Below are 26,959 nucleotides of genomic sequence, written 5' to 3'. Positions count from 1 at the left end.
GTTTTTTCTAAATAGTGCTTGAACTAGATTTTTTTTTTTTTTTAATTAAATACCTAAATGTCCTTTTTCTGGGTTGGAGTTCAAAACTTGGAGTAGGCCACTATGCTCTTCCATACAGTGTGTGGGGAAAAGCTAGGCTTCTCAACATTTTGCCTAGCGGGAAATGTTAAGTTTAGGAGGGAAAGGGGAAAGACATCTATATTCTTATTCTGTGTACAGAACTGAGGCATCTGAGTCAGAGTTACCAATAGCTCTGCATCTACTTTGAAGCAAAGCCTGAGTCTGTCTGCAAGGTGGGCCATTGTATCAGTTTTCTGAGATTTAAGTCCTTCTTTTAATCTAAACCATGATTGACAAGCTGCTATTGGTGATGTTAATGTGTTGCTGCTTAGAAAGGTATTTAGGTCACTTGCCTGAGATCTGGGTTGTAGGCTACCTTTGCCCTGTGAGGAGCTAAATCCTTATTATTCCATTTGAGTGCCCTCTAAGGTTAGGCTGCAATAAGCAGCAGCTCTAGCTCTTCTTTTTCAGGCTGTCACTGCAGTAGAGGATGCAAAATTCATGTCCTTAGAGCATGAAAAAATAGCATAATGTGCTGGTCAAGGCACCTGACAGGAGAAATCGCAAGTTCCTGCTTTCTCTACTGCTTGAGCGTTTTGTATCTTGTATCTAACAAATGCTGAAATGACCAGGGTTTAGTAACCAATTTTTGCTTTGCTTTCAAGAAGTATTTTAACTGCCAATATAGTTTGACTTCCGCTGGTCTCACAAGATTTTTGCCTGCTTATGTGTTCTTCACTACACACTGATAGAACTCAAGGGTATTTTCATGAAAACTTTTCAATTTTATGGGCAGTTCATTCCCCATTAGAAAGTTAAACCATCTGAATTTTACAGCAGACACACATGTTTTCTGCTTCTGGGCAAGTTCTTTAATGATTATTCAGTAATGCAGTAGTCAGAATAGTCTAATAGTACAATAGACTCCCTTTCATATGCAAAGTGAAGACGCTTCATGATCTCCATGCTAAATTGACTTCTTCAGCTGTTCTTCAATAATGCCTTTCTCCTTCAGATGTACTCAGAAGGAAGTGATGTTGTACCTCAGAGCAATGAAACAGCTCTTCAATATTTCAAGAAAGCTGCTGATATGGTATGATTATCTGTAAGCTAGAAATACAGCATATGCACTAAAAAGTTGATTAACTCGGAAATGCTGCAAATGCTTCTTTTTGTGCACCTCCATGTGCATACACCTACTCCCAACTTCTATCCCAGATTAGCCCATAATTAAACTCTGCTTGTCTAAGATGTCAGAAACTGCCTCCAGTTCTGGTCATGGTGCTTCACGAAGCTGTGTTCAGCACAAGGAGCCTAACTCTCATGAATACTGGCAGCAGTATGAAATACTGTCCACCTAAATAGCCTGCAATTCTGTTAAGTGTTAATTTTCATTAATCTGAAGTTGTCTTGTCACAGAAATTTACAGTGCACTGATACTATGTTATTTTTGGTTCTGTTTTGTGATCAGTGAATAGATAATGTGTTTGGTTTTATACTCTCATCTCATTGGAGTGTTTGTTTTTGGCTGTTAATCCCTCGTATCTGTCTTTGACCTATCCCTTATGGTAGCATTTGTACAGTTAAAGCATGAGTAGTCCTCCAGGAGAGATGTTTAGCATGTGAAACACAGTAGATCAAGTTTTGAAAGGACTGATGTAAGATAACTGTCTTCACGGTTCTTGCATTCCACAATTAGATTGCTGTTCTACACCTCTGTCCCAGAGTAAGGATCTCTCAATTTACTAATTTCCTACATTAACTGAAGGTTTCTGATATGCCTCATTGCCGGTCCTGGCAAGGAATACCATAGTGCATACTTTTGCAGGGGCAGTGGTCAGTAATGCAGCCCACAGGACAGCCACTAATCTGCCCTTAAATGAAGACAGATTCTCAGAGTTCCTGTAGTTGTTTTGGGAGCTTCTGTAGCATCCAGAACATCTCAAACTTGGAAAAACTAAAGATGAATAAGCTATTAATGCCCACCTTTCTATGGGTGTGGGTTCTACATCTTGTACGACATTTTGAAAGTGCACAGTAGACTTCCATAACTAGTGTTGAAAGGTTTTCTTTTTCCTGTTAATCACCTGTGTAGTTACTGAATAAAAGTTACCAAAGATGCTATTTTCTCCCTAAATAACTATTACTTACTAGGAGCAAAGTTACAAAGCAAATCTATCTTAAGCACTGTTTGTTTTAGTGATGTTAAAGACAAACCAAATTTGAAAGATGCAGCTGTAGGTTTTGCCTTTCTTTGCAGAAGTGTTTTGCTGTGTTTTCAGGGTAATCCAGTTGGACAGAGTGGATTAGGAATGGCTTACCTCTACGGAAGAGGTGTTCCAGTGGTAAGCTTTTGACAGTCGTCTTTCTCATCATAGGTGATTGTGTAACTTCTTGTTGTCAACAAACTTTTTCTCTGAAGGGAAGTACTGTAGAAGACTTAATTGTGAGGATTTCTGTTACACTGAAAACTCCATGAGGAAATCTGTAATATAAAAAAAAAAAAAAATTTCACTATGGAGTTAGCAATTATGAAACATGCTGAGTACCCTCTAATAAGTTTGAAAATGTTGCTGAAGCTTCTAGAAATGCATAGCAGTGTGAATTTTTGGTAGGAGTTTTGAACTTGGCTCTCATTTTCTTGTGAAATAAATCCTAACTGTCCCCATTTTGTGTATCTTGTGAGAGTAGAGGAACACTTTGAAGCTTTAATTAGTTAATTTGCCTTGTTGCTTTTCCCACAAGAAGGTTTCTTTTCAAATGTTTTATATTTAGCTATGCAGACAGATATTCAAAAGTTGAATTAGCCCAAAGTTGAGGAAGTAAGTTAAATAATTGTTCTAGAAACAGAACAGGGCATCCATTCTGTTAAGCATAACTATTCATAGCAATGCTGTATATGGATGCCAGCTTTGAGATGGCTACAGACTTAAGACATGCTAGTATCATTGTAGGCTATTTCATTTTTTTGTTTCCAAATTTTCAGAAGGTGAATATTTTTGCAGTAGAACATCTTGCTGTAATTTTTCTGTAATATAGATCTGTCCATGCACTTACACATGCATGCATGCATGCATGTTTTCTTTCTTTACTTAAATTGTGGTGTATTGCAATGGTCTAATGACTGGACCAAATCTTCCTGCAGAACTATGAGCTAGCACTGAAGTATTTCCAGAAGGCTGCAGAACAGGGATGGGTTGATGGACAGCTTCAACTAGGCTCCATGTATTACAGTAAGTGGCATCAAAATGATGATTTGCCGGGTCTCAGTATCTGCCCTTTCAGTAACTGTTCACTAGGTGGCATTAGAAGTGTAGATGTACATTAGAAGTGTAGAGTAGTTGTACTGAATTGAATTTATATTTTATTCTGTTTTTTCCTAACACTTTCATAACATTTTTCTTTAATAATTTTAAAGAGTAAGAACCTACTGTATTTCATACAACTCTGCTTTTCAAGAGGAATGAATAGCAGCGACTTATTCTTTCTTTTAGATGGCATTGGAGTCAAGAGAGACTATAAACAAGCTTTGAAATATTTTAACTTGGCCTCCCAGGGTGGCCACATTCTGGCTTTTTATAATCTGGCTCAGATGCATGCTACTGGCACTGGAGTGATGCGATCCTGTCATACTGCTGTTGAGGTAAGGTCATACATTTATAAAAGTCAAGTAATACTGACTTGCAAAATGTTGGATATAACCACGTCAGCTTATATAGGAAATTTGTCTTAGCTAAAATCCACTGGTGACTGCAGAGCCAAGGCTATCAAAAGGAAAAGTGATATATTATCAAACTCCTTTATATCTCATGGGAAAAATCTTTATTTTTTATGTTGATATGGCAAGTTTGTATTTGCTTTATAAACTTTGAAGAAAATCAAAAGAATGTAATACAAAGCAAACATCGGTATAAGTACTGAATTCTTCATTAGACGTGGGTTTAAGTGTAACAAAAAAGCTGATCTTAAGAATAATTCTGAGTAAGCATCTGAATCTTGGCATGTATTTGCTTAGTAACCTGTATCTTAAGGTAAGCTTGTCTTAAGCAGTGAGTTTGTCTGTCAAGTTTTTTCCTGTGGAATGTAAATATTTTGAACAGGCATTTGAATGTTAGAAGTTTACCTCTTGCAAAACCTAAATTTCTGAATTTCTTGACAACCGGTCTTCTCCCCCCCCCCCCCCCCTTTTTTTTTTTTCCCTCTGCAGTTGTTTAAGAACGTATGTGAACGGGGGCGTTGGTCTGAAAGACTGATGACTGCCTACAACAGCTATAAAGATGGTGATTCAAATTCTGCTGTGGTTCAATATCTTCTTCTGGCAGAACAAGGCTACGAAGTTGCACAAAGCAATGCTGCTTTCATACTTGATCAGAGTAAGGACCTGAATTTCTACTGAAAGTTTTGTTTTGGTTTTGTTTTGTTTTTCTTCTCAGGTGGCTTTCAGTTGGCATTTAGTAGAACGCTAGAGTGCTTGAAGATGTAATTACATAGCTCTTGTTCAGTTAGAAATTCAGTGAGACTCTTGTCCTCTTTCCTGCTTTTCATACTGGAAAGAAGTCAGTTCTAATTTTCACCTCTAAGGATAGCTTTCTGGCCTAAAAGTTAGAATACACTTAAGTTCTGACTTACGGGATTTAAAAAATGGGATAGGGAGAGGATGCTTTAGAAACTTGCACTGTCCTGAAAATTTTCCTGCCTGGACTTCCTAAACACAACCTTAACACTTTATTTTTAAATCTATAAAGTAGGAAATGCCTACTAGTTTTACCTTTGGCCTTTACTATGCATACAAGCTTCAGTTTCCTTTGTTCTTTATCTTGTAATGTCTTTTCTCAGCACTTTTTTTTTTTTCCCAGATTTTTTTGTGACTTTACTTGTAGTATTCTTGAAGCAGGGATGAAAAGCTGGGCAGTTGGTTCTGTTAGACTTGAAAAAACTTGTCCCAGGTCTTTTATTGCAACTAGGTGGCTAGAACTTGGATTTCTTAGAGTTTGAGGTCATAGGGACACAATGGAAGTAAAAGTGACAAATCTTTCTAGAAACTACAAAACTCAGTATTTTAAACTTTCTGGATCTCAAATCCAGAAATCTAGGTGTCTCATTACCAGCTTTAGGGCTTTGTATCTTAATACGAAAATCAGCTATTGGTGGCTGTTAGGCTAGTCTAGCATCTTAATTTCCAGTTAATGTTTTTCAAAGGTGCCTTAGCGACTCATCTTTAGGTAAGCGACAGCAATGGCAGTCTTGGCTGGGAGTGCATTCTTGCAAAGGAGTCTTTCCCTGGGCTAAAATTCTGATTGTCATTACTCAGATATATCTGCATCTCGACTGGAGATGAATTTAAAATTATTTTATACGCTTTATACAGAAAATCTGTGTGTCAACTGTGAGATAGCATAGCTGAAACCATACTTACACTAGAAGTGAAAAAAATTATAAATGCTTTGAACTCTCTGAACTTTGATACTTCAGCAGCCTTCAATTTGACATGGACAAGTAAAATAACTTCTCAAGTATATGTAGCACTGCTGTGTATAATACGTAGCCTCTAGCTGCTTAAGGAGTTTAAGCCTTCGTTTTACTTGACTAGTCTTGGTTTTTAGATGGTCAAACTAAAATAGCTTATGCTTTAGCCTTGTATTTGAATGCACCTTTGAGAGAGCCAAAATTGTGTGCATGAAGACTTGCATCTTCTGGCATTCCTCAAGTATGCTTCAGAATCTCCTAGAGCAGGAATGGGAGAGACACTTGGCAAGCAATATTTCAGGGTGAAATGATACAGTTTGTTCCTAGCTCTTACGTGGGCAGATATATGAAAGACCATGTAAATGAAAGGGATTTTTTGTAAGTTTCAGATGAGGTACTCTTGTTTGTGCTATAGCACAGATTACTTCAAGTTTTTAATTCATTTCAGCAGACTGAATATAAGCATGGGGTTTTTTTGTGGTCTTGTGTGCATATATCATGCTCCTATTTAACTGAATTACTTTCTTCTCTAGAAGAAGCTAGCATAGTAGGAGAAAATGAAACCTATCCTCGAGCTTTGCTTCACTGGAACAGAGCAGCTTCTCAAGGTATGTCTGTACCTCACAATTCCAATTAGTTTATTTTTGATAGAGCCATTAATGTTTGATTTCATGGTTTTTATGAAACAGGGAAGGAGGGAAAGCTTACCTCCTTCTGTTCAACATTAGTTATATTACACATAGGGTAGTTGCTGTTCTTTGTTTCACTGTTAGCTATAATGTCATTGCAATATGCTTGCAGTTCTGAGCCACTCTGAGATCCTGAAGATTAAAAGGACTAAAACACAAATGTACAGTGTGTTTCTTTTGCCATTCCATGTGGAATTATAGAGCAGTGTTAAACAGCATTAGGAATGTTTACACTGACTTTTCTAAAAATAAATCCACTTGGAAAAATAGATACAAAGTACCCTTTAGGATTTTTGGTGGTTGTCATCATTTATAGGAAATGCAATTTCCTATTCAAAGCAAGCAAAGCTCAGTGATGAAGAATGCAATCTTGATGTCCAACCAACCCAAGTTTAAACTCTGGTTGCTTGTGGTCCTACCCTAAAATAAGCAAAACTAAACTTAATCATTAAATATCTCAGTGTGAGGTCTCTAACTTTCATACAGGTGCATCTACATTAATGTCTGCCTACTAGCTTTTTTACATAAGAGCAAGTGTATCATGCAAATAGAGCCTAAGAGTTTTGTCTAAAAATCTTCAGACCTACTTGGCTTTTAGTAGAAAGTTAGAAATTGAGAGGATGGAATGGTTAAGTATTCAATTACCAAATGATGATGAGAGACTGTTTTTCAAGTTTTCAGTTCCTCTGTGTTAAAAACAAAACTGAAGCCCTTAATGACCATGTAACAAATGAAAAGTTTTTCTGTAATAAGTGACCGTGAACAATATCATATAGCTTTTCAACTGATGCCACTAAATAGCAATAAAAATGTTGGTAGGATTACCGGGAAAAGGACTTTCCTGAAAATAGAAATTGGTTGTGTTTTGGGTAGCTAAACCCAATTTAAAGAAGGAAAAAAAAAAGGCAAGCTGTTTATGTGAGAGAGGGAAAAAGGGAAATAGTTTGTGCAAACTGTGGAAAATAGTACTAAAGCCCTTATTGCATTTTCATATGAAACTAAAAGGCTTTCTTTGCCTATCTGTTTTATCTTTCTTTGTTGTTTCTTGATTTATAGGATATACTGTTGCAAGAATTAAACTTGGAGATTACCATTTTTATGGCTTTGGTACTGATGTTGATTATGAAACTGCATTTATTCACTATCGACTGGCATCAGAGCAACAGCACAGTGCCCAAGCAATGTTTAATCTGGGCTACATGCATGAGAAGGGATTAGGCATCAAGCAGGTGAGTAAGCTGCAGCTGATAGTCTGCTTCATTACAGTGCATTTACTAATATTAGATTAAGTCCATAACCGCTACTGGGCTTTGGGCACTATATAACCACTTACCAGGAATTAGCATGTCTCCCAATACATTCTCCAGTAGGAAATGGGCACGTATATCCATTTCACACTTACCTATGTGAAGAAATGAGGCATAGACAGGGAAAAAACTATTTGCTGAAAATTGTGAAGATTGGCAATAAGAGTGCCATATGCTTGAGTAATGCTTTCAAGACTTTAAAGTGTGATGAAATGAGTGCAAATCAATTCCAGGTTCAGAGTACTTCAGCAGAAGATTGTTCTCATCTCTGAAACACTGGTTAATTTGTTTTCTGTATCACGACATTTTGAAAACAAGTTCTGTGCATCTTCAAGTAACAAACCATAAGCACCAACAATGTGATTATTAGCTAAGGTTTTTCAAATTTGACTAGGCCACAATTTGCTTTACAAACTACATTGCCTAAAAGAAGGCAGTATATCTAGTTCTCTTAGGAAGCCTATGATGTATTGCTGTCCATGAGCTAATGAAAACTTAGGGAATCAGAGCAACATGTTCTTGTATATGTCAAAATAATGTGATTAGTAATTGCATGCTAATTTTGAGCAGCCTACCTTACCTTAATGTATGATTAATTCATGCAGTTAATGTATGAATTTAGTAATATCTTCTGGGTTACCTGAAACTGTAAGAAATGGTTTCATTTTCCTTATTTTCAGTGAGCTTCAGCATTTGGGTTTTGTTTAGGTATGCACCTTTTAATTATTCTGTTGGTCTATTAAAAGACACATTTTTGCTTCTTTTCCCCTAAATTCTTGGCAAAAGGTTAGAACAGTGAAGGGCAAATCTTGGGTCATCTGTTACTTTGGCAGCAGCAAGCAATCAACATTTGAAAACTGCTTACTGACCTAGCTGTAGAAGTGACAATACAGTACACAAACAGCATTATTTCTAAAGCTTATCTTCAAATTTCTCTTTAGAACTGTTTTCTGTTTTTAGCTCAATCCTCAAAACTAGTTAACTTCTGAAAATGAGCTTGCAGCTAAAAGCAACAGTACTAAAGCTTGGAGGTTTTGTTTGTTTTTGTTTTTGTTTTTTTTTTAAAAAAATCCTTTCAGACATGGACTTTTTTAGTTCTTTTGCTTCTGCCTTGAAAACAACCCAATTTAGAGCAAGTCATAAAAACTTTGAAAATGTTGTTACATCATGTTCAGCATAACTGCTAAGACTTTGAGAAAAATGAGTCCTAATGCTATCACCTGCACAGAGTATTCTCCAACCTGAAGCAGAGGTGGCTACACATAGATAGCTGAAATGAGTACACAAGGGCTCACCATAAGCATACGCAGCCTTGCTTTATGCAGATGAGTAATACTTTCCTCTCATACAGATCCACTATGAAGGGAAGGGCCAGGGAAATGGAGATAGTTAATATAAATACAGGAGGGAAGCACCGACAGCGTCTAAGCAAGGACATTCCGTGTCTTAGGAATTCTGGATATGTAATGTCTTTGCTTGCTGTGTCCTAAAACTTTACAACGGTAAGATGAGAGGATGGAGACTTAGGACTGACTAGATAAGACTAAAATGGTGCTGGGCTAGGATATTCTGAAAAAGACTAAGACTGAGTTTTGAACGAAGCAAAAGAATATCTGGCTTTCCTTTCCCAGAATGGAAACTACTGAATTTTGAGTACCTCTGAAAATGACTGACAGTTAAAATCATGCTTCCTGATGTAGCAGGTGATGTCTACCACTGAAATCTGTTCTTCCACTAGAGGCCCGTGGAAGGGACATATAAAGATTTTTAGCACTGTAGTAGCTAACAAATGGGGGATTTAGTCTGTTGAAGAAAGGGATGTGTACTCTTACTCTCTCCCCACCTATGTCCACGTCGTTAAGACTGCAAGCACTCCAGAGTTAAGGAGAATGATCCAATAAGGTGGCCTGCCCAACTTCAGTTCAGGTCACTGTTTGTTCTGGATAATCCTGAATAAATCCAGTATTTCTTACTGGTTGTTTTTTGTTGGTTTGTTTGGGTTTTTTTGTTGTTGTTTTTTTTTCCCAGACAGCTTTTGCCTTATTCTCTCTTTACTTATTGAATAAATAGTCTTTCTTATATATAAGATTCTGTTCCTCTACATAGATGGTATTCATACCAGGACAATGCCAAATATTAAGCCCCTTCAGAAATCTCACATGTACACTGTTAGACACTTCATAGATTTAATGTTGTCCAATTCCTGAGCCTGCATGTCAGAGTGAAGACTGTTTCCATATACTGCTCAAAATAAGAACGAATTAATTTCCTTGAACTAATTTTCTCATGGTCTTCTCTTAAGATTTGGCATGGTATTTGTGTGTTAAAGCTCAGACTCCTACAGTTATCACTTGTCTGTCAAGTGAGAGCAAAGAATGTATAAGCAGAATGAAGTGCTTGCTAATTAGAAATGAAAATAAGCCATAATTTAGGATCTGCTTCTACACTGATACTAGCACAGTACCAAGGAGGTAAGGAAACACTTTTAAATAGTTACACAAAAGACAGACTTTCCAGGCTCAAGGAGTATTCAGAGTTGTTCTATTGAATTAAAATACTAAAATATGAGCTAGTACATCTCATTCACATAATCCGTTGATTTTCATAGTGTTACTTCCACATGCGTTGTGGAACTAAGCTTTGCTGTATAATTGAGCAGAAAATCTTTATGGTATTTCACAATCAGGATGAAATTATAAAATAAACATGTGGCATGAAGTCATGGAGATTTTTCTTATTTTAAGTGTCCGATTTGGAACACTTATAGAGGTAAGTCTTAGACAGGCCTGCCCTTCACATCACTGAGTGAATATAGGCAGTTTGTATCCAAGTATCCTAACATTGCACAGTATGTATCGGAAGCAGAGCCAAAAAAACCCCAAACAAACAAGGAAAATTAAACTATTCAGGTACATGTATCCTCTGTTCTTCTTGTTACAGTCACCTTCTTGTTCCAGCTACCACAGAAGAGAACAGTAATTTAAGTTCTTCCTAAAGTTCCTGGCTGTTTGTGCTCATGCTTTTGCCAGGCTGCCCTCACTAATGCAAGTTTTGGATAAGGAGTAGAATCTAATTTGGGAGTATGTGCAGAAATGGTTAGAAGCTGCACTATGCAGCAGGCATACTGTAGTATAACTGGGAGGAGTTGCTGCTGTGTACTCCTCTGTGACTTGTGTCGTCTTAGTCTTTCATGTTTGGTGTGGTATTGCAGATGTTAGAGTATACTAGAGTTACCTAAATATGTGCCGTATTTTACAGTGCATGGGTTGAATACGTTAATACTAATCTCTTTGTGAACTTCAACTTTAGTATTGGTTACAATAGTTTCATCCTCAGATTGAAGCTTCCCTTTACTTGTCTATTCAAAGGTGAACATCCATCAGAAAAAAGGGGAAGTCTTACTGAGTGGTTTTTGTTTAACTTGACCAAAACGCTTGTATGCAAATGACAGTATACAATAGCTTTTAGAAAAAGCTCTACATTTTATGGTTAATTTTTCAAGTCCTTCAAAACTGAGCTTTGTATTTTGTGAACTTTAGGATATTCATCTTGCAAAACGATTCTATGACATGGCAGCTGAAGCAAGCCCAGATGCTCAGGTTCCAGTCTTCCTAGCACTTTGCAAGCTTGGAGTGATTTATTCCTTGCAGTATGTACGAGAAATCAATGTAAGTAATGCAGAATTAAAAGGAAAAACAAGAAATGTGTTTTCCATTTTTAAAAGAAGCTTGAGTTGTAATCTTACTTAAGTAGAAGTCTTACTTGAGCCTTCTGAAGACTTAGGATAGGTGTGTGTTGTGTTGTTGCACATTAAGAAAGATACTGAAGCTCTGATTCGTATTTCTTATTTGTGCAGTTGTGTGAAACTGAAATGTACACAGCTAGTGCTCTTCTGTGCTGTTCTTCCCTTGAAGAGAACTTCCCTAACCTGTTTGACTGTTCTTATCCATGCCCATCTGCTATGAAAGTTAAGCAGATGATTTCAATGACATAATCACTGTTCAGGAAAAAAAGAAATACTTTTTTGTAGCCCTAATTCTCATGCTATTTTATATTCAGCTGTAACTTGAGTTGTGTTTGATTTCTATGGGAAAAAAATATTATTTGTATTAGATAGTTTAGCTATTGTGCAGAGTTTTTGCTGAGTGATGAAAAAAATATCTGCCTGGAATTTAGGTGAATTCTTTCCATATAGTGTCTGAAATATTTCTCTGTATTCTGACATCTTACTGCCTTTTGAATTACTTAATAAATTCAAATGGTATGGAACTTATTACCACTTAGAGCAAACACAAGTTCAGGTAATCCAGCTAAGTCTGATAAAATTTAATAGTCTTGAGACTGGGGACTTTCAGGAGTGGACAGTCAAAATACTCTAAATCAATTGAGCAAATACCCAAGTAGCACTCACAGAAGCTAGTATGTAGAACACGGATATTCCAAGTTTTAAGTCTGCTGATGCAAATTGGCAATGACTCTGTAGTACCATCAGGTACAGTAGTGAGGCATAAAGTGTGTGTTGGCTAATGCTTATGCGAATGGCAGTCTGATAAAAAGGCAGTCCAATCAAAACTAACAGTAAGTCACTTTAACTTCCCTGTACCTTATCTGCACAAATCTCAGCATTGTACCACATAAGTATCCTGGGTCTTAATGTTCTGTCATTCATGGTAGTCTGCTGATGGCTTCCAGTTTGGCTGGACTGATCAGTTCACTGCCTCTGTGTATGTAGTACTTACTACTCTTTCTTTAAGACAACTAGTATGGTTAGATACTTTTGATTTAAATTGTGTACTTTAATGCTCTGTATGTGAAAGCCACAAAGCCTATGTATCAAGAACCTTCATCTCTAGAACAGAAAATAGAATAGCTCATCCTATACAGCATGGCTCTTAGACTTATTGGATTTAGTTCCTGGAAATTAAGAACATCACTGATGTGATACTATTTTTTCAGAGAGGAAAAGAGCTACTGAAGTTTTAAAACTGGTACTTGTACATGAAAAATGTTACAAGTCAAGTTTAAAATCAAAGTAACTTCCCATTCTTGCTCTTTGATGTGATGATGTGGACTTCTTGTTTCTTAGATAAGGGAGTTATTCTCACATATTGATATGGACCAGCTGCTGGGGCCTGAGTGGGACCTTTACCTTATGACCATCATCGCCTTGCTTCTGGGAACCATTATAGCTTACAGACAAAGGCAACATCAGGCAATTCCCAGACCAGCAGGACTGCGGCCAGCTGTGCCTCAACAAGAACCACCACCAGAGCATCAACCACCACAATAGCAACAAGAGCCTCAGTGAAAGAACTGGATTTTTCCAAAACGAACAATTTTCATTGTGATTTAGGACTTTGGATCAACAGTCCCTCCCCCAAAAGAGGCGCAAAGAAGTTTAAAAAAGTCTGAAAGCTGCTTAGAGTGATGCCTTTTTTCAGGGATAAGAAAATTCTTTTGAAACTGATTTGAATGTTATTTCAGTGCCAATGGAATAACACTATGGCTTTTTTCATGGAAACACAAGAGTGCTACTACAAAAATGTTGCCTGCTGTATCTAGTTCCTCTTTATTCAGAGTCCTTTTCATCTCTTAGAGAGAGCAGAAGGCTAGCATTGGAAGGTTTTTGCCTGCTTGATAGCAGTTGCCCTGTATAAAAGTAATAACAGTAATAGTTTTATGGCCAATTTAAGTCCAAGAAGCTGAACTATATTCAAACTCTAAAAAGACTAGAGCTGTATGAACTTATATTCTGATCTGCATCCCAAGTATTTCTACAATCCTTATTTCGTTACTTCTTAGTATTTCTTACACTTTGGTCTTTTATGCTGTCTTGGATGGTTTAACATGGATTATTTATAAACTCTGTAAAACTAAGCCAGCAAACATGCCACTCTTCATTTGTGCTTTTTTGTTTTAAGTATTTTCCTCCATTCCCGTTAGACTAGATGGTTCTCAGCAGATAGTATGTAGCCCAGGAGGCGGAGTGGGACAGATTGGGTCTGTAAAGCTCATCAGTTGAAAACTATCCACACAGTGCCCAGATCTCGCATCCTTCTAAAACTTTTTCGGAGCCTGTGTGCTTTGCAATAGTTCATGACATAAAAACAAATTGGTAGTGTTCCTAAATTATTTAAACTTGCTCTTAAAAAGAGGCTGAGTCTAGATTGCAGAAAGCACCAGTATTATTGTGGACACTGAAGAAAGGATGGAGCCAGAAATCTCAGTGAGTTAGCTTACTTTTTTTGTTTGTTTGCTTTTAGAGGTGGAAGTTCTGTATTTCATTTTCAACAATCCTGTAAGTGATCCGCGCTGCAAGAAGGAAATGTATGTGGTATCTCATGCATGCATCTGTTTAATGCATTTACAAAAAAGGGCCCTAAAGATGCATACTCCCTACAAAAGGGCGTGGACTTACGCCAGTGATGCTACTCCAAAGTTTGTCTGACTGATAAATATTGTATATTAGATTACAGTAGTGCTCTGGCTGTTGCCCGCCTCTCTTGTATGTGGCCTACATGAGAAAGTGAAAATAACGTCTCTGGCTGTGCCATCTTGAGGATCCCTTGTAACAAGAAAATCCAATGAGAAAGAAGACTAATGGTTTACGGCTTCTTGATACCACCAGGTCAGTGCAAAGGCCTTTTAATGAGTGTAAAGAATACGACCTGTGGACTGATGTTTTTAGACTGCAAGAGGAATCTTCACTTAGTAATGATTTTCATTGAACTATAATTTCAGGGATTGGGGGTGGGAAGCAGTGGGGGGAGTAGCTTAGAGGCAAGAAATGCAGAAGTTTCTGTTCTTATTTACCAATGGCAGTTAAATATTTGTTTCTGTACTAGCATTAAACCCTCTGAATATACTGTCTTAAAGCTGAATGAAATACAAATGAGGAGGCTTTATAGCTGCTTTCTGACAAAAGCTGTTGTTTTTAAAGGGTTAAGGGCTTCCTTTCATGCAAATATTTTTCCAGTGGATTGGCAGCAATAGCAATATACTTTATTTAGAATTGAGATTTTGGTATGGTTTCATACTTAGTACATTTGTAAGGAGACAGTTGCACAATAGATCTGTAGTTTGGGAAAGAAGATAAGCAATCCACTCTTTTGTAAACTGAAATGTCATGGATGACTAGTATTAAAATATAGGTAGAACTTCTCAGTACTTCAAAATGCTTATGCTGGTTATGTGAAGACAAATCTTTCATTTTAGTTTGGAGGGTTGCAGCATGTGATAGAGGAATGTCTTGTTCAGTCTTAATCATCATTAGCAGATGGAACAGTATTGAACTTAAATGTAGTGTCTAAAATGTACAGCACTCCCCAGCTGCATTTCTAAGATATCTGACTTCTGAACACTCCCTCTGAAGTATTTTTGCCTCTGTCACTTAATAGCTTTTTTTAGCTTGGCATGAATAAATTAAAGATTATATGGAAAATGTTTTTCAATTAAATACCATTGGTTCATTGGTATTGGTCTCTTAGGATGTTTAAAAATTTTGTTACTGCATTATTAAAATGTTTTGGTTGTTTGATCTATTAGAACTAAATTCTAAAAGCTCTATCCTATTTGCATGAGAATCTCTCATCATTGCTGCTATGTGACAGTCTTAGAGCTGACTTTCACTGAACCTGATGCATTTTTACATCCCAAGAAATCAGCAGAAGAAAATGATCGAAGATCAGCAAGTTATTTTACTTTAAAGAACTGCTTTTTGAAGAAGCAATAAGGAAGTCTTTCTCCTGCTTTTTTCCCTTCCACCAAATTACTACCACTAACTTTTTCAGATGACATTCATTTGAATGAAGTGGTAGTAGCAAAAAGGTACTTACAATAAGTAATGGCAAGTTAACTCAGGGATTAAAGAAATGAGTAAGTTTCTAAATCAGTTGTCTACAACGTGACTTAAGTTTTTGTGACAATCCCTTGCTACTCTGTTCTGACGCTTGCATTTTGAGGGAAGTATATTTAACTCCTACTAGCAATATCTTCCTTGTTATGCACTCAGTTTATCAAGCAGCTTTTTTCCTAAAGGAGCTGGGTTGCTCAGTTTACTGCAGTGAAGTACTGTTCCCGTTTGGTAGTGCACAGGTGGTCTTACAGTTTATATGCAGGAGTATTTTAGAAGGGAAACTTGATTTAAGAGAAGCCTTTCTGGGTATGTTCAGCATGCTTTGAATAGAAAAATTGTATTCTTTGTCTGTAGTAATGTAGGCCAGAGCCTGCCTATTTGACCTTCCTGGACACATGCTCTTCTCTCCCTGCATGGAGAATGGAACTACAGGGCAGTAAGTGTTATCAGTGGGAGTTTTATATGTAGGAAAACCATAGAAAGATATGGGGGGAAAACATTGATTCTGTATCTCAAATTATTAATCAAACACACTAGCTGTTCTTGCTGGTTGAAAGAAACTCTGAACTGTTGAGAAAACAGGGTTCTAGTTCATCGCTCTGGTGAAAGTTGTCCCAGAGCTGTCTGTTGAAATAGTTTTCCTTGCTTTATATTGTCCATCATTGGACAATGTAATAGAAGATAAGGCCTTTGATACAAACATCCCAATGAGACTCTTATAAGAGTTTTACTCACTTTTTAGTCATCTTCCATAACTCAGCTGCTCTTATTAAAGTAAAAAAAAAAAAAAAAAAAAGAACCCTATCAAATGTTCTTTTTGGAGAAGAACATTAAAACATGGATTGTGAAAGGACTTTTAAGACTATGCATTATCTAGTTTCCACCTATTATATGCTAGTTTTGGCCTATAAAAGGGGATCACACTCACCTTTGCAAGTTGCTTCCTTTTTAGATAGGCAACAATGAACTGAAATTCTATTTTTGTTTCAGAGAATATTAAACTAAAAAGATTTAGTTTGATTTGAACTACGTCAAATGCATATGGCAAATAGGGACTATTGGGGGAACCCTTTGTTTTTATCAGCTGCAGTTCTTTAAAGGGTCTTGTAGGAGTTTTGTAAATTTACTTTGTATTTAAAATCAGTATAAAGGCTGGTCAAATGTAATATAATTGTGTAAACAAATTCTGTTAATAGAAAGATGTACAGATTCATTTTGTACTGTATCTTTAATCTTGTGAAATAAAGATACCACCTGTGTGGTTACCCTCAGTGTTCACAGTGGTTATGATAACAGAGGATGTCAATTGTTAGTCATATGCTCTGATACATGCCGCTGCTAAATGCATCCCTTCCTGTAAGGATACTCGCGCTTCTTTCACTTCTATTCTTCTTCAAAAAAATAAATCTGTTAATTTAGGAGGGGCATAGAAAGGGGAGTAGAAAATTATGCATTGTATCTTCAGCTGTGCTAGAAACTTGCTCTCTGTTTGTGTGTACGTGTGACCCGTTCTTCAGTGTATACAGCATCTGTACTGTGTGTGGCAGACACAGAACTGCTGTGTGATTCGAGAAGAGTGACCAGTAACTGGAGGATTATTGTTGCATTTTTCAATACTAATGCAGGGATAATACAGTGACTAGAAACAGATACTGGGGGAGGGACTACTCCAAGCCGACAAGTTTGCTTGCTTTTCAGGCCTTTTTCTACCCACTCATCCCTTCAGGCTCCACCTGTTGAGACCCTTGAGTCCTCCCTCGTAAATGTATTCTGTTGGTTTGCTTTCCAATGTGCTTATTAATTTGGAAGAAAACATTAAGGAGAGGGAAAGTAAGGAGAGTGAGGGAGCAATGATAACGGCTACGGAAGGCATGAATAGGTAAACTGTCTCGGGCATCAGCCCAAGTTACATAGTTTTCTGAAGTATTTGGAGGCTTCCCGTGTTGTCTGCTGCTGCCAATAGCACTTGTTGCAGGTAGGAAACAGAACTGCTGGTACTAAAACCAGCTTGAGTCTGACTGATGTAGCTCAAGCCTAGTGAGGTCATCCTTCACTTTCCAAAAGAGCCCGTGGCTTGAGATGCAATTCCTGATGTGCTCAAGTGAGATGGGGTCAGAAGTGTAAATACCTTATTTTACTTGTAGCCTGTAGTCAATAGGGAGTTGTTTTCTGTGGTGGGACTAGAGTACCAGGTATATAAATGATTGTGCGGTTTGGGGGTGGGGTGTGTTTTTTCTTTTTATTTTTAAAGAAAGAGCCACTGAATAATGTTCATTGAAAGCTAGTATATTTGGTTTGGTTTCCTGGCTTAGGTGGTTTTGTTTGGTTTTTATGTTGCTTTATTCTCCTTAGTCTAAGACTGAAACACTTCATTGAAAATGAAAATATTAATAGAAAGTATAGTTTGTAGACCTGCGACACTTGTTTCATTAGAATGTGTTATTTGATATAATGCCAAAGTGTTCTTCCTCAGCTCTAAATGATCCTGACCTTAATGGCATTTCTGAATCCTGACTTTAATTCCTATTTTTATAAAGAACTAGTGAGGAAAAAAGTCACTCTACTTGTCTACAAGTCTACTTGTTGCAAAAAAAAGACTGTAAATTACTTTTTCCAAAGCTAAGTTGAGGGAGGGCGGTGTACCATCTATCCAGGTAATGAATACATTAACATCTAGTCTTAATTTTCATTTTCAGAAAGAAAAATAAGTGGAGATAGAGCACCACTGTAGCTGCATTTCAGGTAGCAAGAGGTAAATGTGCTTTAACTTCCACAGCACAATAACTGAATTCTATAGTGAGTCTCAGACAGAATGTTTTTACCCCAAAAGGTATCAGTGCCACTGCTGCTTATTCTGGTAAGCTTTCCTAAGTGCAGCAGCATTTCAGACATCCCTCCACTTAAAGGATAGGTTGCTCACATTTTTACTTCTTTGCTACCCAACTATTTGGGCTCCACATAACATGGGTTGCAATTCCAGATTTTTGAAAATAACTTGGAAGAATATTAATTTTTGTGTCGCAAAACACTTAAATTATATTTCTCCAATTCTGCCGTCAGGCATTTTCTGTATTTCCTTCCTTATTTTTTTTTCTATACCTGGTTTTCTTCATATTCATCCTTCCTCCTAAAAACAGGCATAAACTGTACTGTAAAATGATATGTTCCAGTTCCCATCTGTTATTTATGAATGTTGCTCCATTTCTGTACAAGATTCATACTAAATTTTTTCTCTTTTTATTGCTTCTAATTAATTGCTTTTGCCGCAAAAAAAAGTTGTGGGGGGTGTGATGTGGTGTGTATTTGCAGCCACAAGGGGGCATCAGTTATTAAATGGTGACTTGGAGTTGTTAAAAAATATTTTAGGTCTCAAAGATTAGGAAAGAAGTAACTTCCACACTTTCAGTCATTGTCAGATCATGGGAGGATGTGTGTGTGTAGAAATACGCACTCATATGTATTGAGAGAGAAAAGAGTGTTTGGTTGCAGGAGCTTCAGAAACTTACTCACCAAAATGAAATAATTCAGTACTCTTGCTCTACAAATACGAGAGAAATAAGAGTCCAAAATTAAAAATTACTGTAGCTTCTGGAAAGATCCAGTAAAGAATTACCTGCTGTTGTACTACTCTGTCTAGCAACATAATATTTTGGAATATTATGTACAGATAAAATGTGGACTAGTTGGGCACAGCCTCTAGGACAGTGGCTACTTCTGCAAAGTTAAATCCAGATTTTCTTCGAGTTCAAATTCTTTCCCCCTAAAGCAAGTGAAAATGTTTAGCAACAGGTAATGAAGATCTCTTTAAAATCACTTTTTCACTGAGACCGTCTGGTGAAATATTTGAGCTATCTAAATAACTTGAAATCTGTGTTTTACAATATTTTATAGTATTTGTTTCTGTCCAATCTTACTTTAAATTTTGGTAGGCTCTGGACTTTGCTATATACTGAAATTTCATTAATTAATGGTGTTTTAAGTGCTTCTAAATAAGATTTTTTTTATTTGGAAAGTTTCCCCAGATCTATTCAACAACAGTTTCAAAGGAAAAGCTTGCTTGCATTACTAGTATTAAATGGATATGTGGAAAAAAAAAAAATCCAATACACTTTATAGACTTCGAAGTCATTACTATAGCTGATGTTAAAACTACTAAAGAAATATGTGGCATGTTCCAGTTTAAGGCTTATAACTTTGAATTATAAAAAGGATACTTCTTGGAGAATCATCCAGCTTTGAGTTCAAAGGCTAAAGGCCTGAAGATCTATGTTTGGTGAGTTTTCCAGTAGCTGATTACCTTTGTCACTGATGCTGTGAGACCAAGAGGACTTGAGTTAATTCTTTTCAGGTTGTATTTAGTTTCATCTCTAGTTCTCGTCACATCGATTATAGGACTGGACAGTCCATTAGGAAGAATAGCCACACCAAAATAGGTACACATTTTATTGTGGAATCTAGCGTGTAATGTTAAATGTTCATCTGTAATTGGATAACTAAAGGATTTCATATCTCTTACAAATAATTTTGAGTCTGACTTGATTGTTGAAATCTGGGAAACATTGCACAGAAGGGAGGTGACTATAGTACAAGAATTCAGACCCAGTGAGATAAATGTGGTGATCTCACTGCATGCAGCTGTGTTGGCTTTTTCTGCCCCTTTGCTAAACAAACAGCCTTACCCAATTTCCTACTAGGACTCTAATCTTTTACTCCATTGAAGGCAAAGGGTGCCAGTAGGTAGGAACTTCTCAAAACAGAGCAAGAAAGAAGGGTTACTTCATTAATTTATTATCTCAACTAACAAACATTTCAAATCTAGTGTCTCATTAGTCCTCTCTTAGTACTGTGAAAGGTGCTAGAACCTTTCAATAGACTGTGTCAATTGAAAATACTATTCCTTATCTAAACTCAGCAAATAAAATATTCATTTCCACTGTCTCCTGAGGATTTCTAGATGCCAAATCATAAAGGCTTTCTTGCAGCTACAGAAAAGGAAGTTTTCAAATTACATAAATGAACCATGTTTGATAAGTCTTTAACTCTCCATGTGCTTCTTATATTAAGCATTTGATGCTTCCAAGTTCTTCCACCAGCCATAACACTCCTACCACTGCTACTCTACAAACTCTTCACTTGCTCAAATCACAGGCAGAACATGTTCTGCAGCTACTGATTACTTTGGTTTGCTGTTACATGGCAAAACAAAGGTGCCTGAACACCTGAGCAATTTCTTTCCTTAAGGAAAATGCCCAGTCTATTAATGGGAAATGAAGGTGATGGCCTACCATGCTGGAAACAGCACCTTGTCCCAGAGCTACTGGTTTTAAACTAATCTTGCCCTAACTGAGACATACGATTACACGAATCTCTCCTAAAGTATGATCTTTCAGGCTTGCCTGTGTCAGCTGAAGCAAAGAGTTCACTTGTATCCACATGTGTACAAGGTAAGGAAGCTAAGCAAACAATCTTTTGGCACAACGTATTTATTTTCTGTTACTGCTCTTTGTGTTGTGTCAATGTCAACCCATGGGCTGAGGAGCATGCGTGAACAAACCCTCCTGTGAGGCTGTACTTTGTGATACAGTATAAAGAAGTATGTGAAGTACAGGCTTACTTAATCGTGGAACCGGGTCCAGATGGGTAAAAAATTCTGGAAGTGCTTCTGTACACTTCTGAATTGGGCCTCCATTGGGATACCACTAAGGGTTAAATCACACTTCTTCATTTAATACAATGAAATATATTTAATTCTGTTAACTGATGAATTCAGTTAAATCTGCAGTAAAGCTTGCATGAAAATCATTGTTGTTTTATATTGGAATAAAAAAGCATAATTAAGAGTTTCCCAAGATGTAATGAATTATTGATATCCTCTTTATAATGAAATATTAATATTAAAAACCCTGTTATCTGTCAAGTTGGAAGAACAAAAAGTCAGGTGATGTGTATATTCAAAATAAATTAGAATCAGGATTGTTCTAGCCTTTTAATTATTTGGTACATGTGTTTATAGTTATGATCTCACATGCTCTAACCCTGTAGATCCTCATCATAAACACAATTTCAATGTAGGTCAGAATACCAGCAATAGAATGTTGTATTTTTATGGTTAATATGCAACATTATGTCATATTCTAGAAAACAGAAGGACATAATCTTTGTTCTTCAAACACAAACTATTTGAAGTAGGCAAACCAGACTCTCTGGAGTGTAGGGTTTTTTTTCTTTTTTTTTTTTTTTTTTTCTCTCCTTGGAGGGGGGAAGTTCAAGTACATCCTACTTTTTCTTTTGTATGAATAGCAGTTTTCAACCAGAAATTTAATGTATAATTATTCAACTGGAGTGATTTCATTTCTCATTCTCTGATGTAATAGAATATTTCAGTGGAAGGGACCTACAATGACCATCTAGTCCAACTGCCTGACCACTTCAGAGCTGACCAAAAGCAATCTCCGTGTTTCTAATTCTGAGAAGACTCAGGAAAACATAAGAACCTGTAACAGGTATGTTACCTGCTAGCCCTTCCATTCTAGATCTTACTAGTAAAAGTATTTCAGAAACAAAAAAGTAAAAATTTCTTACAAGTCCAAATAGAATAATGGTATTAAACAGAGCTGTCTGATGGTGTGGTAATGGAGTAGTAACTTTGATGGAATAGTTAAAGAGAATCAAATGTTCTAAATCATCTTCTCCTCTCCCCCCCCCCATTGTAAAAGGATATTGAATACAGGAACTTCAATTTACTTAATATCAGAAAAAGAAAAAGTAATCAGTGCCAGAGCCAGCTTAAGCCTGTTAATCAAGTTACATAAAAGAGGGAAAAGTGCTAAAAAAGCAATAGATTATATGTAAACCTTTTTCCTTTAGTAATATTTTTAAATGAAGAAACATCCCTTTCCTCAACCTTTAAACCATCTAAAGGCTATCAGTAAACACGCTTATGGGTGAAAAGGACAGCAAAGATGGAAAACATGACTTACATTTCCAGTGCTGAGTCTTAATTACAACCTGATTGACAGAATGTCATGCTGTGTGCTTTAGCAGTGGAAGATACGGCAACCGCTGCCGCTGCTGGGCTGCTCCTGACAGCCTTGGTGACTACAGGTTCATAGTGCTGTTGTGAAAAGTGACTCTGTAATGGCTGGTCCTGATGCTGTTATTCAGAAAACAAACGAGGAAAAAAGAAAAAGAAGAAATGGGGTTCAGGACTTGACCAAATCCAGGAAAGGATTGATGGCCTTGGAGTCTTTTTTTCTAGTCAGGATCTCTCCCAGGCCAGTACCTTAGAGGTCAATGATGTTTTTCTGGATCCTGGATTTATTAAAGATGGGTAAGATAGAGGGAAACAATTGGAAGACTAATCTGTAGTTCTTTTGGCTCATAAAACGATTATGAGAAGAAACAAAGACAACAGTTGTACCTGAGCAGCACTATCCTGTGTCCTTGTTGTAGTTAACCTTTACATATGTAAAGGAGTAGGGCTACCAGCCTAAATCCGTCTTGGCCCATGGGCAGTATATGCAACTAAACATATTTTTATGGATAGTTTTGTTTGGGAAATCAACGTTTTATACTGCTGGATAAGACCGTGCGTGATCTGCAAATACTGTTCGGAAATGTTTGAGTTGTGTGATTTTCTCCCACCCACCTGTAGCTGGCACTCGTGTCAACGCTTTGTGCCAGAGCAGATTCCCCCCCGGGTCCCGGGGGCTCTGCGGTTCTGTCTGAGTGGCCCTGTACGTTTTAACGCGTGTCCCCAGATGAGTATGTCCCGATAGTAAACCTTCAGACCTCTTTGAAAGCTCCTTCAAGACAAAGTCAGGTGAACCAGATATGCTAAACTGCCAGGCGTAACATCAGTTATCATAACTGCGTGGTTATCTTGCACTTTTCATTTGAGATTTTCCCAGTGTTTTACAAGAGCACTTTAAAAACTGTTAGTTCACCTGGCGAAGAGTTAAACTTGTGTTTGTTTGGTTTTTTTACAGTCAGTCCCCACTAGTAATTAAGGCTGTTATGATAATGTTTAATGCAAATGTGAAGGTTATTAACATTTTTCAGCTTGCAAGGTTCAATTTTCTAGGAAGCTCTTTGGTGCCTTGATACTTCCTCAGCTCTCCAGAGTCATTCTCCGAATCTGCTAATGGGTGTATACGTACGCGTCTGTGCTCACGCGTGTAGGTGATGCACAGGTTCGTTTTCCATGGCTTGCCTTTCATCAGAAGCCTTGAAATTGTAGTCGGGTTAGAAGTTAAAGCCTCCCTAAAGACATTTCCGTATGCAAATTGCAATCGGAAATCTTTAAAGATAAAGGCAGAAATAAGATTAATATTTTAGATTTATATTATTAGGTCTTTAATACTACTACAACTTAACAACTTAAAAACAATTCGGTCCATAGACATTGCAGTTGAAGTTTTTTTCCAACCTTAATGATTCTATGATTCTAAGTTATTAGTCCTGACTAATACATAATATGGGGACATTTGCTGATCTGTGAAATTCATCGGGGTCTAACAAAAGAATTGAGACGCCTGTTAATTTGTATTAAAGTGGGTACACAAAGTCATCAGTTACAAGTAAACAGTGTCGTATTTCAGCATATAAGAATGCCAGTTGAATGACCCCGAGCAGAAGGATTTCATGCATTATGCTTTTTATCTACACCTTTGTATTTATTTTCGCATTTCGGTAAGAGGAGGCTAACCCATCAGGCAGGAAAGCGCGTTGACTTTGAAGCCTGTTTAAAAACAGGCCACGAAAACATTTAAAAGGCTTAATTCCGGGAAGGCGGACACAAGCGCCCGTGTCAGCCCTTCAGCCGCGGCCTTGCCGAAGGCCGAGCCGGCAGCTGCCCGCCTCCCGCCCGCAGCCCTCGGCGGCTGCCGCTCGCCCGGGGCCCGGCGGCTCCCCGCGGGCCGACACCGGCCCCGGGCGGGGCGGGGCGCCCCCGGCCAATGCGGCGCCGCGGCCCCCCGCGCCGCCGGGGAGCGCCCAATGGCGGCGGCCCCGCGCCGCCGCGGCCCGGGGAGGGGGGGGCGGGACGGGACGGGGGCCGCGCCGCCGCCTCAGCTCAGCGCCGTGTCCGCCAGCGCGGGCGGCGGCAGCCCTGCCCCGCGGAGCGCCTCGCCCGCCGCCGGCAGGTAGGTCCGCGGGGGGGCTCGGGGCAGCGGCCGCGGAGCCGGCAGCGAAGGCGGGCCGGGAGAGCTGCGCGCCCGGGGCCGCCCGGCCGGACCCGCGGGGCAGGAGGGTGCGCGCCCCCGCGCTCTCCCTTCCTGACAGGCGAGGAGGGGGTACCGCGGCTCTGGGTTTGCGGGAGCGCTGGCGCAGGCGCGGGCGGAGGACCTCGGTCCAGAAACCGGAGCCGAGGAAACCTAAGGCGAAGGCAGGTGGCCCTGCTGGCGGGGCGGGGGCTGCTGCCTTCCCCCCGGTGCATTCGCTGGTGCTTCGCTCTCTCTGCGACTGGGAGGAGGGGACGTCCTCCGCTGCGCGCCCTGAGGGAGCTGAAGTTCCCCCTCCGCGCTCCAGCCCTGTCCCTGGCCGGGGCTCATGGCACCGCTCCCGGCCGTGACCATCTGGACCGCGCTTCAACCTGTCCCCCCTTGCGCCTGACACCCTCCGTCGTGGCTGTTGACGGTGAAGACTGTGCATGACAGGCAGCCTAGCAACCCCCCAGCCGTCTTCTCCCAAATGAGTGCTTTCCTCTGTTATTTGTAATAATGCACGCTGTGTTTCTGTGTAAGCGCTAGCAGTTCATTACTCTGCGTCTGCAGAGGGGTTAATGAGTCATTAACAGGGGCATGGGGAAGCTGCTTGTATCCACCTACCCCTCAGCTGCTCTTTGCAATTACTCATGTTTTGGATTTTTCCTTTCTTGAGTCTACTGAATTGTGCTGCTTTTGAAGTTTTTCTGTGGTTAAGATATTGCAAGGCAAAGAAAAATTGCCACTCATTTTCTGTCGTCTTGTTTGACTACACTATGTATAATTATAGGTTAAAAAAGCTCAAATTACATATTTCCATGCAAAGTGGATTTTCTGTTGATATATGACCAGACAGCCCCTTCTGTGCACATTCGCCTCGTTCATGTGTTAAATATCCTTTCTGTACTGCAGTTCCACTTTCCTCTGTTGATTTTTAATTGTTTTGTTGACTACTTGGCTGTAATCAGACTCAACTATCCTGACTTTTACCCATGGTTTGATCCTTTTTGAGACTTCAGTTTTTCAGAGTGAAACAAGTTTAAAAAAAATAATGCTTGACTGCTTAACTAGATCAGGTGATGCTTTACAGCTCACATCTTCCCATACTTAGTTGCAGCTTTTGCTGGGAATTATCCTTAGAATAACTTCACAGCATTGGTTTGAGGGCATTTTTAGTATTGTCAAGGCAAAAATTTGGCAAACATTGGTGTTTCTTTACTTGTGAATCAGCTATGAATCATTCTTGTCTTCTGTGAAATGTGCATTTCATAAACTCACTAGTTTGGGCAAGTAAATTTCAAACTACAGGTTGATTGCAAAATGCTTATGTTCACTAATTGTGGCATGTGACTGATTTGTTTTTTCCTTTTCTCTGCCAAGATGACTGAAACATACCTCATGTTACACAGAGAAGTGAGCTCTGGACTTTGCCTTAATATTTTCCAGATAAACAGGCTTGTTAGTAAACAAAGTTTGTGTTATCACAAAGAAGCTTGAAGAGCGATTTCCTTCATCTCCAGTGAGATGTATTACGTAGGATTATGCCGCAGACTTTACTGAATACTTAATTTCCAAATGGCTAGGTTCTCTCTTCTCTAAGAACTTTCAGATTTGATTGATTATAACATAAAGCAGTATTTGCTATGAATTATATTCAATCTGTTACCATGTTTTTGTCAGGTAAATCTTTGACTTTTTCTGTATAACATTAAAGGCTTTTCATGATAATCCTATGGAGATCTCAAGCACAAAGCAAGTAGCAGTAACTCCCAAGCAGATCTAACATATTGTTTTCCTTAGATACAGGAATACAGCTGGTAACTTTAATGATCTCTGCTCTTTTGTAGTTGTAGCTTTTAAATTATTTTTAAAATATGGGTGCCATTAAGAGCATGACCATTAAACTTTCCAATAAGAGAAAAAGTCAGATTTTTTTTTTTCTCTGACATGTTGCACTGTATCTCAATTCTGATTAGCTGTACTGTGTTATGATTCATGTCCTTAATTATCATTAAGGACTTAACAGCATACCTTAGTCTTTAACTGCAGGTCTCTCCTTTACACGAGTTCCTTGGATCCCTCATTACATCAGTGGCATAACTGATACTCTGCTGTGTGGTTGGTTTAGATAACAGTCCAAGGGATGCAAGGTAAAAAAGCAACAGCTGCATCTCAATAGTGGCCAGTTCCCCATCTCGAGTCCTTGTTTGTGCTACCTTGCCAGCTATCTTGTTAAGAACTGGCAGCTGGTACAGTTCCCTGGTTGAGAAACGCAGACTGTGTGGGGGTTAAAACCATATTGTGCGTGGGCTAAATATATCATGTTTATAGAGTCCTCGGTTTTCAGCTATCTCAAGTCTGGCATCAGCAAATGAAGAG

General features: G+C 38.5%; 2 protein-coding genes across 7 annotated transcripts in view; both read left to right on the top strand.

Moving 5' to 3' along the window:
* Positions 1-16,653, top strand: part of SEL1L (SEL1L adaptor subunit of SYVN1 ubiquitin ligase) — a 37,177-nt gene extending 20,524 nt beyond the window's left edge. The window contains exons 13-21 of one of the 2 annotated variants that reach the window (XM_087747451.1): positions 1,076-1,153; positions 2,343-2,405; positions 3,206-3,293; positions 3,555-3,703; positions 4,268-4,433; positions 6,063-6,134; positions 7,272-7,444; positions 11,062-11,190; positions 12,609-16,653. In XM_087747451.1, coding sequence (XP_087603577.1) covers positions 1,076-1,153; positions 2,343-2,405; positions 3,206-3,293; positions 3,555-3,703; positions 4,268-4,433; positions 6,063-6,134; positions 7,272-7,444; positions 11,062-11,190; positions 12,609-12,812 — 1,122 coding nt within the window. In that variant the 3' untranslated portion in view covers positions 12,813-16,653. Of the gene's footprint in view, positions 1-1,075; positions 1,154-2,342; positions 2,406-3,205; positions 3,294-3,554; positions 3,704-4,267; positions 4,434-6,059; positions 6,135-7,271; positions 7,445-11,061; positions 11,191-12,608 lie in introns of both variants that reach the window. The other variant, XM_087747450.1, reaches the window with a different exon arrangement.
* STON2 (stonin 2) overlaps positions 14,017-26,959 on the top strand; it is a 92,350-nt gene continuing 79,407 nt past the window's right edge. Inside the window, exons 1-3 of one of the 5 annotated variants that reach the window (XM_087747444.1) lie at positions 14,017-14,150; positions 20,768-20,821; positions 21,752-21,880. The gene's annotated coding sequence lies outside the window, so the exon portion shown is untranslated. Of the gene's footprint in view, positions 14,151-20,767; positions 20,822-21,751; positions 21,881-24,430; positions 24,521-26,959 lie in introns of those variants that run through there. The other 4 variants (XM_087747445.1, XM_087747448.1, XM_087747447.1 and 1 more) reach the window with 4 other exon arrangements.

This window comes from Nipponia nippon, unplaced genomic scaffold (assembly GCF_047370975.1).
Source record: "Nipponia nippon isolate SJK-2023a ecotype South Korea unplaced genomic scaffold, ASM4737097v1 scaffold_11, whole genome shotgun sequence".
Taxonomy (NCBI): Eukaryota; Metazoa; Chordata; class Aves; order Pelecaniformes; family Threskiornithidae; genus Nipponia; species Nipponia nippon.
Note: the sequence above shows the minus strand (reverse complement) of the source record. Positions and strands in the feature narration are given on the sequence as shown.